The sequence below is a fragment of the Microcebus murinus genome, chromosome 27 (assembly GCF_040939455.1).
Source record: "Microcebus murinus isolate Inina chromosome 27, M.murinus_Inina_mat1.0, whole genome shotgun sequence".
Classification (NCBI taxonomy): Eukaryota; Metazoa; Chordata; class Mammalia; order Primates; family Cheirogaleidae; genus Microcebus; species Microcebus murinus.
In genome coordinates, this window is record NC_134130.1 from 2,481,686 (window position 1) to 2,495,404 (window position 13,719).

The following is a 13,719-nucleotide window of genomic DNA, read 5'->3' on the forward strand; positions in this document are numbered from 1 at the left end:
CTGGCCACACTCACCGCTGCACTCGGTGAGGGTGGGACTGGGCCGGAAGCCGTCGTCACAGTCGCACCTGAAGCTGCCCACGGTGTTGACGCAGCGGCCGTGGGCGCAGAGGCCCGGCCAGGCGCCGCATTCGTCCTCGTCTGGGAGGAAGGGGGACGCAGCAGGCAGGGAGGCCGTGGCCCCGGGCCGGCCTCCCCGACAGCCCGAAGCTTCCCCGTGAGTCACCCCGCGGCCTCTTGCCCTGACTTCTCCCCTCCACTGCGGGGCTCCCCACACCCCCAGAAGTGCCAGCGCCCCCATACCTGTGCAGCCCTCCCCGGCGCCGGGCTGGGGCCGCGTGCCCGGGGGGCAGATGCACACGAAGGTGCCCACCAGGTTCTTGCAAAGCATGCCACGGGCTCGGCAGTCCTGCTGGCCGTCTGCGCACTCGTCCACGTCTCGGGAGGACCGGGGACAGAAGTCAGCCAGGGCCGGGCAGGTGGAGTCACCTGCATATCCGCCAGGTGCCCGTCCCTCCCAGGGCGGGGGCGGGGGGCCGCCCCCAGCCTCTGAGAAGTCCAGGGAGTCAGGAACTGCCCCCCAAAACTCGCATCCTCCACCCACGTCAGGGTTCTGTGACTCTATCAGGCCCTGGGACGCTGACCCTGAGCCAGCCCTGGAGAGACCGAGTCCCAGCCAGGGTCCCCTCCCACCTCCCCACCCCCCCGCAGACTCTGTGCACTTTGGGACAGGTGTGGCAGGGGCTGCTCTGTGCGCATTGCAGGACATTGCGTAGCAGCCCCAGTCCCCGATGCCCACACCTACCCCGGCAGGTGGCCCCGTCTTCCCGCAGCGCGTAGCCGGCCGGGCAGGCGCACAGGTAGGAGCCCTCGGTGTTGTGGCAGCGGAAGGCACAGAGCAGCGGGTTCAGGGCGCACTCGTCGATGTCTGGGGGGGCCGGGGGAGGTGGCGGCTGGGCGGGGTCCGCCCGGGGAACCCCCACCCCGGTCCCAGGCCACCCCCAGACGGGCGTCCCCATCGCACAGCCCAGGTCCTGGGCAGGCGGGGCTGTACCCTCGCAGGGCATCGTGGGGCCGGGCTCGAAGCCGTCCGCGCAGGCGCATTCAAAGCCTCCGATGACATTGGTGCATGAGCCTTGCCCACAGGGGTGGCCCACGGCGCACTCGTCTGTGTCTGGGTGGGGGTAAGGCGGTGGGGTCAGCGCCTGCCGAGAGCCCCCGTCCTCAGTATTGTCCCCTCTGCCTCCCTGGTGACTGCCGCAGACTGGACAGTAGGGGACAGGTGAGCAGGATATGCTCAGTGAGTGAATGAGTGAGTGAGCAAGGGAGTTAATAAATGAGCGATTAAATGAGTAAGTGAAACTGAGGCAGGAGGATCGCCGGAGTCCAGGAGTTTGAGAACCGCTGTGGCAACATAGCAAAACCCTATCGCTAAAAGAAATAAATAAGGCCGGCGCAGTGGCTCACACCTGTAATCCCGGCACTCTGGGAGGCTAAGGCGGGAGGATCGCTTGAGCTCAGGCATTTGAGACCAGCCTCAGCAAAAGTGAGATCTCATCTCTACTAAAAATAAAAAAAAATTAGCCGGGCATGGTGGTGCATGCCTGTAGTCCCAGCTACTCGGGAGGCTGAGGCAGGAGGATCGCTTGAGCCCGGGAGTTTGAGGCTGCTGTGGGTTAGGCTGACGCCACGGCACTCACTCTAGCCTGGGCAACAAAGTGAGAAAGAAAGAAAAGAAAGAAAGAAAGGAAGGAAGGAAGGAAGGAAGGAAGGGAGGGAGGGAGGGAGGGAGGGAGGGAGGGAGGGAGGAAGGAAGGAAGGAGAGAAAGAGAAAGAGAGAGAAAGAAAGGAAAGAAAGAAGAGAAAGAGAAAGAAATAAAGAAAGGAAAGAAAGAAAGAGAAAGAGAGAAAGAAAGGAAAGAGAGAGAGAGAAAGGAAAGAAAGAAGAGAAAGAGAGAAAGAGAAAGAAATAAAGGAAAGAAAGAAAGAGAGAAAGAAAGAAAGAAGGAAAAGTAAATAAATGGGTAAGTGAAGGAAGGCTTGCATGAACAAGCGAATGAGTACACAGGCGAATGAGTGGGTGAATGAATGAGGAAGGGAGCAAAGGGGGAAATGAATGAATGAGTGAGCGCGAGTGAATAAGTGAATGAGTGCCTTGGGAGGGTGAAGGGCGAAGGAAGAAATGGCGAATGGAGGAGAGAGGCACTGGGTGAGGACGGGACGCTGACTTGGGGTGCCTGTCCCCTCTGCTCTGTCCCCCTCTCCTGGGCGGGGGCCGGGGCGGGGCCGGCCACTCACCCACACAGCTGACGCCTGTCAAGTCCAGGCTGTAGCCGAAGGGACACTCGCAGCGAAAGGAGCCATCGGTGTTGACACACGTGCCGTCAGTGCAGACACCAGGGCTCTCCGCGCACTCATCCACGTCTGTGGGCGGCGGGGATTGCAGACACACAGCCCGGCACCGTGCGGGCCCCGGCGCCCTGGCCACACTCAAAGCCCCGGGGACAAGAGCCCAGGCTCCAGGCTGGCGGGGTCCAGGGCCGCCACGCATGTGGGAGGGAACCTGGGGCTCGGGGACTCGGGGAGGGCAGAGACAGGGCTGAGGGGCTCACCTTCTCGAGAGTCATCTGGGCCTGGGACTGCCCCGTGGCCGAAGGGGCAGAGGTCCTGAAAGGTGGCTGGACAGGGAGAGGGGGAGGGGAGCCAGAGTCAGCCCCCCCGGGACTCCCGAGCGCGTGCAGGGAAGGGTGAGGGGAGAATGGGCGAGGAAGGAGGGAGCCCATGGTGACAGGGGACTCTAGGCAGGGGCGGGGTGCTCACCGCTGCCCTCCTGAGGACACAGCTCACAGGGGTCACCCCAGCCCTCTCCCGGCCGCTTGCTGCAGCAGCACTGGGTCTTGGTGGTGTTGAAAGGTTTGGGCACCGAGCACTTTCCGGCCTCGAAACGGGTGAAGCAGAAACTCTGCCGTGTGTCTGTGGGGTGGGGGGTTCCGTTACCCTGATTAGGAGCCACCAGCAGAGCCCACCTGCCCCCTGCCCCACCACCAGCCTAGACCTGGTTAATGGGTGGCGCTGATCCTACCAGTGACCAATCGGAACACACCACGCCCCTAGCCATCGTGATTGGCTCAAGGGTGGGCATGTGACCCACTCTGGGCCAATGAGGATTTGCCCTGGGACTTTGGCTAGACAGCTAGGAATTCCTTGCAGAAATGTCCCATGCCATTTCACTGCTATGGGGTGTCCCTGTGTCATACTCGCCATTGGTTCTCTTAGACCAGAAGCCCTTTCCTGGAGAGGCAAAGAGGCTGATTCCAGAGAACCAGAGGACCCTGAACTTCAAACCCCAAGCCCCCATTTTTCAGCCTGGGACTCCCAACAGCCTGAGAAGCCCTCATGCAGAAGCAGAGGTTTGGCTTTCCCTGGGCCCTCCTCCCACCCCCAGAACAGCAAATACTGGTTGAGTTGGATTGTGGACTCTAGTCTCACCCTTGCTGCCCCTAACCCATGAGAGAACAGGCTGGCTCGAGTTGGGTGAGGCTAGCCCACACTGGACAAGACTAGCCCAGTTGAGATGAAGCCAGTTCAGAGTGGCTTAGGCTAGCTCAGACTGGATGAAAGTAGCCCAGAGGGGATGGCTGTGGCCAATACAAGGCAACTTAAACCAAGGGGACCCAGGATAACCCAGAATAGACCAGGTCAGCCCGCTGAAGAAGTGACCACTCTGGCCAGGAGGCTGCTTGGACTAAGATAACCCCACTGGTGCAGAGAAACACCCCTGGCGTGTCGGGGCTCCTGGACACATACGAGAAGCCACAGCCCTCTTTCCTGGGGGATCTGACCCTTCCCCACCCCCACCTCCCACCCTAAGCCCCGTGTGCTCCCTGGGCCCCACACTCACCAAAGCAACGGTGCCCATTGTCAGAGAGGACAAAGCCAGGGGGACAGAGGCACCGGAAGCTCCCGGGGCTGTTGGTACAGGCGCCAAACAGGCAGAGGGCGGGCTCCTCTGAGCACTCGTCAATGTCTGCAGGGGCAGGGACATGAGCTGGAGCGGGTGCAAGTGGCACCTCCACCAGGGGGAGGAAGCTGCAGCTGTCAAGAGGGGCAGAGGAAGTGGGGACACAGCCCGGAAGGGCCCAGGGGCTGAAGTGGGGCAGGGGCCCTCTAAGGGCTCAGCGTGAGCCACAGCATGAAGCAGGCATGGTGCGTGTATATGGGTCTCTCCCGGAAGGTGTCTCCAGAGTCAGGGCCATGGTCAGGAAAAGTTCAAGTTCGACACTAAAGTCATACAGAGCTAACAGAGACTGCAACCATTTGGCCTATGCTGGATGGAGTTAGCTCACGTGTGCTAGGCTAGCTCAGATAGAATAGACTAGAAGAGGCCAGGTCAGACTGATCCAGGTTAGCCCAGATTATACAAGGCTAGCCCAGAAGGAAGACTGGACTAGAGGTGGTCAGGCCAGGCTGGTTGAGGTCAGCCTACATCAGCCCATCTGCTCAGGCCAGACTGGCCCAGGTTAGACCACCATGAACGAGGCTAGCCCATCTGCTCAGGCCGGACTGGCCCAGGTTAGACCACCAAGAACGAGGCTAGCCCATCTGCCCAGGCCAGACTAGCCCAGGCTAGACCGCCATGAACGAGGCTAGCCCATCTGCCCAGGCCGGACTGGCCCAGGTTAGACCACCGTGAACAAGGCTAGCCCATCTGCCCAGGCCAGACTAGCCCAGGCTAGACCACCATGAACGAGGCTAGCCCATCTGCCCAGGCCAGACTGGCCCAGGCCAGACCACCATGAACGAGGCTAGCCCATCTGCCCAGGCCAGACTAGCCCAGGCTAGACCACCATGAACGAGGCTAGCCCATCTGCCCAGGCCGGACTGGACCAGGTCAGACCCCCATGAACAAGGCTAGCCCATCTGCCCAGGCCGGACTGGCCCAGGTTAGACCACCATGAACGAGGCTAGCCCATCTGCTCAGGCCGGATTGGCCCAGGCTAGACCACCATGAACAAGGCTAGCCCATCTGCTCGAGCTGGACTGGCCCAGGTTAGACCACCATGAACAAGGCTAGCCCATCTGCTCAGGCCGGACTGGCCCAGGTTAGACTACCATGAACGAGGCTAGCCCATCTGCTCAGGCCGGACTGGCCCAGGCTAGACCACCATGAACAAGGCTAGCCCATCTGCCCAGGCCAGACTGGCCCAGGCTAGACCACCATGAACAAGGCTAGCCCATCTGCTCGAGCTGGACTGGCCCAGGCTAGACCACCATGAACAAGGCTAGCCCAAGAAGATGAATGGACCAGAGGGGATCAGGGCAGACTGGCCCAGGTCTGTCAAGTTGTACAAAGTCACCTGCATGTGTGACAACACTAGGGGGTTCAGGCCAGACCAGCCCTTGATCACCACCAGGTGAGTGAGGAGTTCCACATTTGTATGCTCTGAGGTACAGCAAGCCCCCACATCCATGGCCATTTTGTAGGATTCCCGAGGAAGCTTGTGGGCCCCAGAGAGAAGGCCCTGAGCAGGACGTCCAGAACGATCATAGTGATGATGATGATGGTATATGAAGCTGTGTTAAGTCCACCCTCACCACAACTGCAGCTCATGTTCCCATTTTACAGACGGGGAGACGGAAGCCCAGAGCCACCTCCCTGGCCCCAGGGCTGGGAGGCGAGGCTGGACACTCACCGACGCAGTGGTCACTCTGCACCTGGAAGCCGGGGGGGCAGATGCAGCGGAAGGATCCCTCGAGGTTCTGGCAGGTGCCTGGCAGGCAGGTTCCCGCAAGGCTGAGACATTCGTTGGAGTCTGTGGAGAGGAAGAAGAGGGGACCCAGTGCCAGCCCGGAGGCGGGAGGCTTACCTAGGATTGGGACCAACACCTGCAGTCACTGCGTGATGGCCGAGGGCCTTAGGAGGAGCTCTCTCCATGGCAATCCTGGCTCCAGGGGAGGGGCTGAGACTCAGGGCAGCAAGGATGGCGGGGGAAGGATTATCTGGCCCTGGTGGGGGTTTAGGTAGAGCCAGATGCTATTCAAGAGGAAAGAGGGAGCAAGATTCCTAATCTGGTGCTATATGCAGATTCCTCTTCTGGTTTCTGAGGTCTCCATTCAGCCCCTCTACTATTCCCTACTTTGGAAAACATATTCAAGACAGCATCCCCTTAAGCCATGAATCCCATGACAATGAGGAAGTGATGTGCTGGTTTTGTTTTAATAACTTAACATAAATGCGCGGGTATTAAATGGAACCATGCTCACTTAGTAGTAACAATTGCATGTACCCATGCAGCAGGGACACACAAGACTAGCACCACAAGACTCACCTGCACAGTTCTTTCCATCGGCTGTGAGCTCGAAGCCATCCTGGCAGAGACAGTGGAAGAAGCCAGCTGTGTTTACACACTGGCCAAATCGGCACACTTGCCCCGCCAGGGTAGTACACTCATCAATGTCTGCAGAGGGGAGATGGGCAGGTGGGGTCACCCACAAAGCTTGAGTGGACTGAACCTCCCTTGCACTTCTGTTGAGTTGATGGCACTGGCTTCAATTTATTGAGCATTCTTGTACCAGACTCTGTATATTAACCTTCTAACTTCCAACTATTCTATGATGTTTGTACTGATATTGTCTGATATAACCATTTAATGCTATGAATTTACCTCTAAGTGTTCTCTTAGCTGCACCCCACACATTTTGATATGTATGCTTTCATTTTAGTTTACTTTAAAATATTTTCTAATTTCCCTTTATAATTTTGTCTCTGATCTATGGGTTATTTAAGAGTATGTTAATTCCTAAATATTTGGGAACTTTCTGGGCATCTTTCTGTGGTTGATTTCTAGATTCATTCCCTTACATTCTGAGAACCTACTCCGTGTGACTTCAATACTTTTAAATTTGTTAAGGTTTGTTATATGGCCTAGAATATGATCCTCCTTGGCAAATGTCCCTGTGCACTTGAGAAGAATGTGTGCTCCAGAACTTTCTATAAGTGACAAGCCAAGGCAGTTGATAGTATTGTTCAAGTCTTCCACATCTTTACTGATTTGCTGTCTACTTGTTCTCCTTATTACTGAAGGAGGTATGTTGAAGTCACCAACTATAATTGTGGATTCATCTATTTCTTTTTTCAGTTCTATTGATTCTGACTTCATATGTTTTGAAGCTCTGTTGCTAGATGCATATGCATTTTTTTTTTTTTTTGAGACAGGGTCTCGCACTGTCACCTGGACTAGAATGCAGTGGCATCATCACAGCTCACAGCAACCTCCAACTCCTGGGCTCAAGTGATCCTCCTGCCTCAGCCTCCCGAGCAGCTGGGACTATAAGGCACATGTCACCACGCCCAGCTAATTTTTCTGTTTTGTATGTAGATGGGATCTCACTCTTGCTCAGGCTGCGTATGCATTTTGATTATGTCTTCTGTAAGAACAACTGACCCCTTGTTCAATATTTAACATCTCCCTCTATCTCTATTCCTTAACGAGAAGTCTATTTGGTCTGATACTTGGTCTGGTAGGTTACTCCTATTAATCTCCCTTTTACAGATGAGGAAACTGAGGCACAGAGAGGTAAATGACTTGTCTAGAGTCACACAGCTGGTAGGTGGCAAAGCTGGGATTTGAACTCACACTATCTGGCCTGGGAGTCCATGCCGTTTGGACAGTGCACTAAACTGGCTAGTGCCACACCACCCAGGTCTCGCTCTCACCTCCCTTTCTGTCCCGTCCACCTGCCTCCCATCAACTTCAGCCTCAGCTCTGGCAAGAAGAGCCCCCCAAAGTCCCCTGACTGGCACCTGGTCTCTGAAGGAGCGTGGAGAACTGTAGTCGACTCATTTTCAGAGAAAACCCCAACCTTTGAGATTATCTTCCAAAGGGCTCCCTGGGTCGAGATCCCTTATTTCCGGGGGTGCCCTCAGGCCGCAGACCCACTTTTCAGTGGGGAACGCCGAGGCCTGCCCGCCCACCCCAGCCGGCTCACCCACGCAGCCCCCGCCGTGTGCTGCCGCAAAGCCCGGGAAGCAGAGGCAGCGGTAGGAGCCAGCCGTGTTCTTGCAGGTCCCGTTTCCGCATGGTTTCTGGTCACATTCGTTGACATCTGCCAGGACACAGCCCGAGAGCCGGGCTCACGTCACCCACCCGGGGCGTTGGGGTGGGGGGCGACTCGCCTTCCCTGCACCCAGCCCCGCCCACGTGGCTGTGTAGCGACCCCTGCGGGTGAGGGCTGGGAAGTAACCTGGTACTGCTTATACCGCACCCATTTTACAGATGGGGAAACTGAGGCACGGGGGCAGATAAGCCATTTACCCAAAACATTAGTGTCGGGACTCAAACCCGGGGTCTGTCTGTGAACCAGTGTGGATGCGGGCACCATTCCCAACTCCACTCCCCCAGGGCAGGTGCAGGTCCCGGGCAGCCTGGCCTGGGAGGAGGGGCCCGCACCTGTGCACAGCGTCTGGTCCGCTGAGGCCCGGAAGCCACGGTGACACAGGCACCTGTAGCTGCCCTCCGTGTCCACGCAGTCGCCGTGGCTACAGACATTCGGGATCTCCTGACACTCGTTCCGTTCTGGGGGCGGAGGGAGGCAGGGTGGTGTTTCCCACCCCACAGGGTTTGCTTGAGTCCTCCCACGCTGCCACCACGACTGGCTAGCTTTTAAAATTTTTTGTACAGACGGGGGTCTTGCTATGTTGCCCAGGTGGGTCTCGAACTCCCGACCTCAAGTGATCCTCCTGCCTCGGCCTCCCAAAATGCTGGGATTACAGGCGTGAGCTGCCGAGGCCCGCCCATAACTTTCCTGTTAACAGGTGGTCTCTGTGCACCGCCCCCCCCCCAGCCTCTACGAGTCCAGACCAGAGAAGGACCCCCCAGGGAGGCAGAGCCACGCCCTAGCCTGGTCACAGCGGGTGACAGAGCCCGGCTCCTTCTCCTCCCTGCTCCCCGCCCTGCCAGGGCCTCCCCTGCCGCCTCCCCGGGGCCCTGCTCACCCACGCAGGCCCCGCCTGGCGACAGCGTGTAGCCACGGGTGCACTCGCAGCGGAAGCTGCCGGGGACGTTGATGCAGTCGGCGTTCCACCCGCAGGGGCCGCCCCTCCCGCACTCATCCACATCTGCGCAAACATAGCCAGCGAGGCGGGGCTGAAGGCGCAGCCCCCCCCCACAGCGGACCCCTGCTTTGCACCAGGTGGTCTCTCTGGAAGCAGCCAGAACTGGAGCGAAGGTGCTTGGGTGAGACGGAGGCCCTTCAGAAAGGCGACAGACCCATTACACAGATGGGGAAACCGAGGCTCGCAGAGTTTAAATGACTCACCTAGATCACACAGTGTGTGTGTGTGTGTGTGCAACATCCCACCCAGACCCGGGGGCTGGGGATGGGGGGGGGAGGTGGCACCTTCGCAGGCCAGCAGGGCGCCGTTGTAGTCAAAGCCCGCGGGGCACTGGCAGCGGAAGCTCCCGACCTGGTTGACGCAGACGCCGCGGGCACAGACGGCGGGAATCTCTCTGCACTCGTCGATGTCTGGGGACCGCATAAGCCATCAGGGGCAGCCCAGAACCCCCTCCCCAGGGCGGGGGGGGGACTTCTGGGGACCCTGAGCTGAGGGACCCATCCACACTGCAGTCTGGGAGATGATGCTGCGGCCACACACTCAAAAAATCCTGCCGTATGAGACAGGATCTAGCAAGAAACTGGCAACATCGATGGATGAAGGCACAGCAGAACAGGTGGCTTCTACGCCGAGGTGTGTTCTTCGGAAATAAAATAAAGGCCCCCGCGCGCGCTACAACACAAATGAACCCTGAATATGTTCCACTACGTGGAAAAAACCGGACACACACAAAAAACAAATATTGCAAACGAGCACCACATATACTCACCAGCAAACTGGTATTAACTGAGCAGCACCTAAGTGGTCACATAGGAACTACAGTAATAGGGTATTGGGCAGGGGGGAGGGGGGACGGGGGCGGGTATATACATGCATAATCAGTGAGATGTGCACCATCTGGGGGATGGTCATGCTGGAGACTCAGACTTGTGGGAGAAGGGGGGGAAAGGGCATTTATTGAAACCTTAAAATCTGTACCCCCATAATATGCCGAAATAAAAAAAAAAAAAACCACAACAAATATTGGCCGGGCACAGTGGCTCATGCCTGTAATCCCAGCACTCTGGGAGGCCGAGGCGGGAGGATCGCTTGAGGTCAGGAGTTTGAAACAAGCCTGAGCAAGAGCAAGACCCCGTCTCTACTAAAAAAATAGAAAGTAATTGGCCAACTAAAAAACACATATAGAAAAAATTAGCCAGGCATAGTGGCGCATGCCTGTAGTCCGAGCTACTGGGGAGGCTGAGGCAGGAGGATTGCTTGAGCCCAGGAGTTTGAGGTTGCTGTGAGCTAGGCTGACGCCACGGTACTCTAGCCCGGGCAACAGAGTGAGTCTCTGTCTCAAAACAAAACAAAACAAAACAAAAAACAAATATGGTGTGACTCCGTGTATAGGAAACGGCAAATCCATAGGAACAGACAGTCGTTGAGCGGTTGCTAGGGGCTGGGCGTGGGGGGAGGGTGTGACTGCTCACAGGGACAGGGTTTCTTTGTGAGTGGTCAAAATGTCCTGACCTCAGATCAAGGTGATGGTTGCACAACTCTGTGGATACACTAAAAACCACTGAGTTGGGCATTTTAAATGGATGAAATGTATGATATGAGAATTATATCTCAATAAAGCTGTTATATATATATCTCAGCTGTTAATTATATCTCAAGCTGTTAATTATATCTCAATAAAGCTGTTATATGTAAATAGCTATGTGTAGCTATTTATATATAACATGTGTGTGCACATGTTTTATATATAACACGTGTGTGCACATGTTTTATATATAACACGTGTGTGCACATGTTTTATATAACATGTTTTATATATAAAATATATATAAATGTTATATATAACACACATGTTAATATATAACATGTGTGTTAATATAGGACACACATGTTAATATATAACATGTGTGCACATGATTTATACAACATGTTTTATATAAAACATATATAAAACATGTGTGCACATGTTTTATATAACATCTGTGCACATTTTTATATAACATCTGTGCACATGTTTTATATATAACACGTGTGCACATGTTTTATATACATGTTTTATATAAAACATGTGTGCACATGTTTTATATATAACATGTGTGTGCACATGCACGCACACACATGCACAACCTAAGTGTCCACCAGTGGGGGACTCGCCTAGACCTGGGACGCATCCACGCCAAGGAATACTGGAAAGTGAGGCAAAAAGTGAGGCCACGCCACAAACAGTAACCTAGCCAGTTCTTCAAGATACATTTTGGGCAAAAAAAAAAAAAGCAAGTTTCAGATGAATATGTTGGGTATCATATAATTGATGTAAAACTCTCAGAAAATAATGCCATATGTTTGCAGTGGTGGTAATTGTGTATAACACATGAAGAAAAAACTAGAAAGAAATACTCTAGGTGTCTTTTTTTTTTTTTTTTTTTGAGACAGAGTCTCACTGTGTTGCCCAGGCTAGAGTGAGTGCCATGGCGTCAGCCTAGCTCACAGCAACCTCAGACTCCTGGGCTCAACCGATCCTCCTGCCTCAGCCTCCAGAGTAGCTGGGACTACACACATGTGCCACCATGCCTGGCTAATTTTTTGTATATATATTAGTTGGCCAATTAATTTCTTTCTATTTATAGTAGAGACGGGGTCTCGCTCTTGCTCAGGCTGGTTTCGAACTCCTGACCTTGAACAATCTGCCCGTCTCAGCCTCCCAGAGAGCTAGGATTACGGGTGTGAGCCACCACGCCCGGTCTCGAGGTGTCTTTATAAGTGATGTGGTCTTTTATAAAAACAACAAAAGAAATATTCTAGGCATAAAGCATGGAAACCTCTAGAGAGGGGAAGGGGAACAAGTCAGAGGCGGTAACTGGGAGGTGAGTTTTACCTGCCAGGTTCTGATTATTTTTTGAAATAAGAATACATCCGTGGGATTAAAACAGCTGAAAATGGGTTTATCAATTAAACTCTGCACAGTTGAAATTTGACATGCAGGTGTTAAATTGTACAAAACCATGTAGGGTTTTTTGTTTTGAGACGGAGTCTTACTCTGTCACCCAGGCTGGAGAGCAGTGGCTCCATTGTAGCTCACTACAGCCTCCAACTCCTGGGCTCAAGCCATCCTCCTGCCTCAGCCTCCCGAGTAGCTGGGACTACAGGTTCACACCACCATCATCAGCTAATTTTTCTATTATTTATTTAGTTAATTAGTTTAGAGACAAGGTCTTGCTATGTTGCCCAGGCTGGTCTGGAACTCCTGGCCTCAAGTGACCCTCCAGCCTCAGCCTCCCAAAGTGCTGGGATTACAGGCATGAGCCACCGTGCCCGGCCCGAAACCTTAACTTACACAGGGAGCGCTCTGACACCTGTCACAACATGGGCGCACCCGGGGGACATTATCCTCAGTGACATAAGCCAGTCACAGAGGGACAAATCCCGTGGGATTCCACTCACAGGAGGTCCCTAGAGTCACGGAGACGGGAAGTGGGTGGTGGGGGCCAGGGACTGGGGAGGGGCGCGGGGAGTGAGTGTTTCATGGGGACAGAGCGTCAGTTTGGGAAGACGAGAAAGTTCTGGACACGGAGGGCGGTGACGGCTGCACAACCACGTGCATGTACTTAACGCCACTTAAAAGCAGTGCACTTAGCCGGGCGTGGTGGCTCACGTCTGTAATCCTAGCACTCTGGGAGGCCGAGTCGGGCAGATTGCTCGAGGTCAGGAGTTCAAAACCAGCCTGAGCAAGAGCAAGACCCCGTCTCTACTATAAATAGAAATTAATTGGCCAATTAATATATAGAGAAAAAATTAGCCGGGCATGGTGGCGCATGCCTGTAGTCCCAGCTACTCTGGAGGCTGAGGCAGGAGGATTGCTTGAGCCCAGGAGTTTGAGGTTGCTGTGAGCTAGGCTAACACCACGGCACTCACTCTAGCCTGGGCAACACAGCGAGACTCTGTCTCAAAAAAAAAAAAAAAAAAAGCAGTGCACTTAAGGCCGGGCGTGGTGGCTCACGCCTGTAATCCTAGCACTTTGGGAGGCTGAGGCGGGCGGATTGCTCAAGGTCAGGAGTTCGAAACCAGCCTGAGCGAGACCCTGTCTCTACCAAAAATAGAAATAAATTAATTGACCAACTAAAAATATATATACAAAAAATTAGCCGGGCATGGTGGCACATGCCTGTAGTCCCAGCTACTCAGGAGGCTGAGGCAGTAGGATCGCTGAGCCCCGGAGTTTGAGGTTGCTGTGAGCCAGGCTGATGCCATGGCACTCACTCTAGCCTGGGCAACAAAGTGAGACTCTGTCTCAAAAAAAAAAAAAAAAAAAGCAGTGCACTTAAAAATGGTTAAAATGGTAAATTGCATGTCGTGTCTATTTTACCATCACTTAAAAAGAGAATAACAATTTAATAAAAACACTCTCACTGTTTGTAAAGGCAGGAAGTTTGGGAGGGGGTCAGGATTCCTGGGGAGTTGGAGGCGGGGGAGGGGTGAGGGGAGGGGAGCGGGACCGGCGGGGGGGGGGGGCGCACACTCACCGAGGGGCCTCCCCGTGAGGACGTCAGTGACAAAGCCGGGTGCCGGGCTCCCGCACAGGGCCTGGTAGTCGGCTGTGCAAAGGGG

At 54.7% G+C, this 13,719-nt stretch overlaps 1 protein-coding gene across 1 annotated transcript in view; it reads right to left on the reverse strand.

Moving 5' to 3' along the window:
• FBN3 (fibrillin 3) overlaps positions 1 to 13,719 on the reverse strand; it is a 63,267-nt gene that overhangs the window by 12,962 nt on the left and 36,586 nt on the right. Inside the window, exons 36-50 of the mRNA XM_075998389.1 lie at positions 13,635 to 13,706; positions 9,399 to 9,524; positions 8,995 to 9,117; positions 8,450 to 8,575; positions 7,989 to 8,105; positions 6,329 to 6,457; positions 5,693 to 5,812; positions 3,901 to 4,026; positions 2,820 to 2,972; positions 2,612 to 2,677; positions 2,298 to 2,423; positions 1,054 to 1,173; positions 805 to 927; positions 303 to 437; positions 15 to 140 (exon numbers count right to left, since the gene is read on the reverse strand). Coding sequence (XP_075854504.1) covers positions 15 to 140; positions 303 to 437; positions 805 to 927; positions 1,054 to 1,173; positions 2,298 to 2,423; positions 2,612 to 2,677; positions 2,820 to 2,972; positions 3,901 to 4,026; positions 5,693 to 5,812; positions 6,329 to 6,457; positions 7,989 to 8,105; positions 8,450 to 8,575; positions 8,995 to 9,117; positions 9,399 to 9,524; positions 13,635 to 13,706 — 1,788 coding nt within the window. The remainder of the gene's footprint in view (positions 1 to 14; positions 141 to 302; positions 438 to 804; positions 928 to 1,053; positions 1,174 to 2,297; positions 2,424 to 2,611; positions 2,678 to 2,819; positions 2,973 to 3,900; positions 4,027 to 5,692; positions 5,813 to 6,328; positions 6,458 to 7,988; positions 8,106 to 8,449; positions 8,576 to 8,994; positions 9,118 to 9,398; positions 9,525 to 13,634; positions 13,707 to 13,719) is intronic.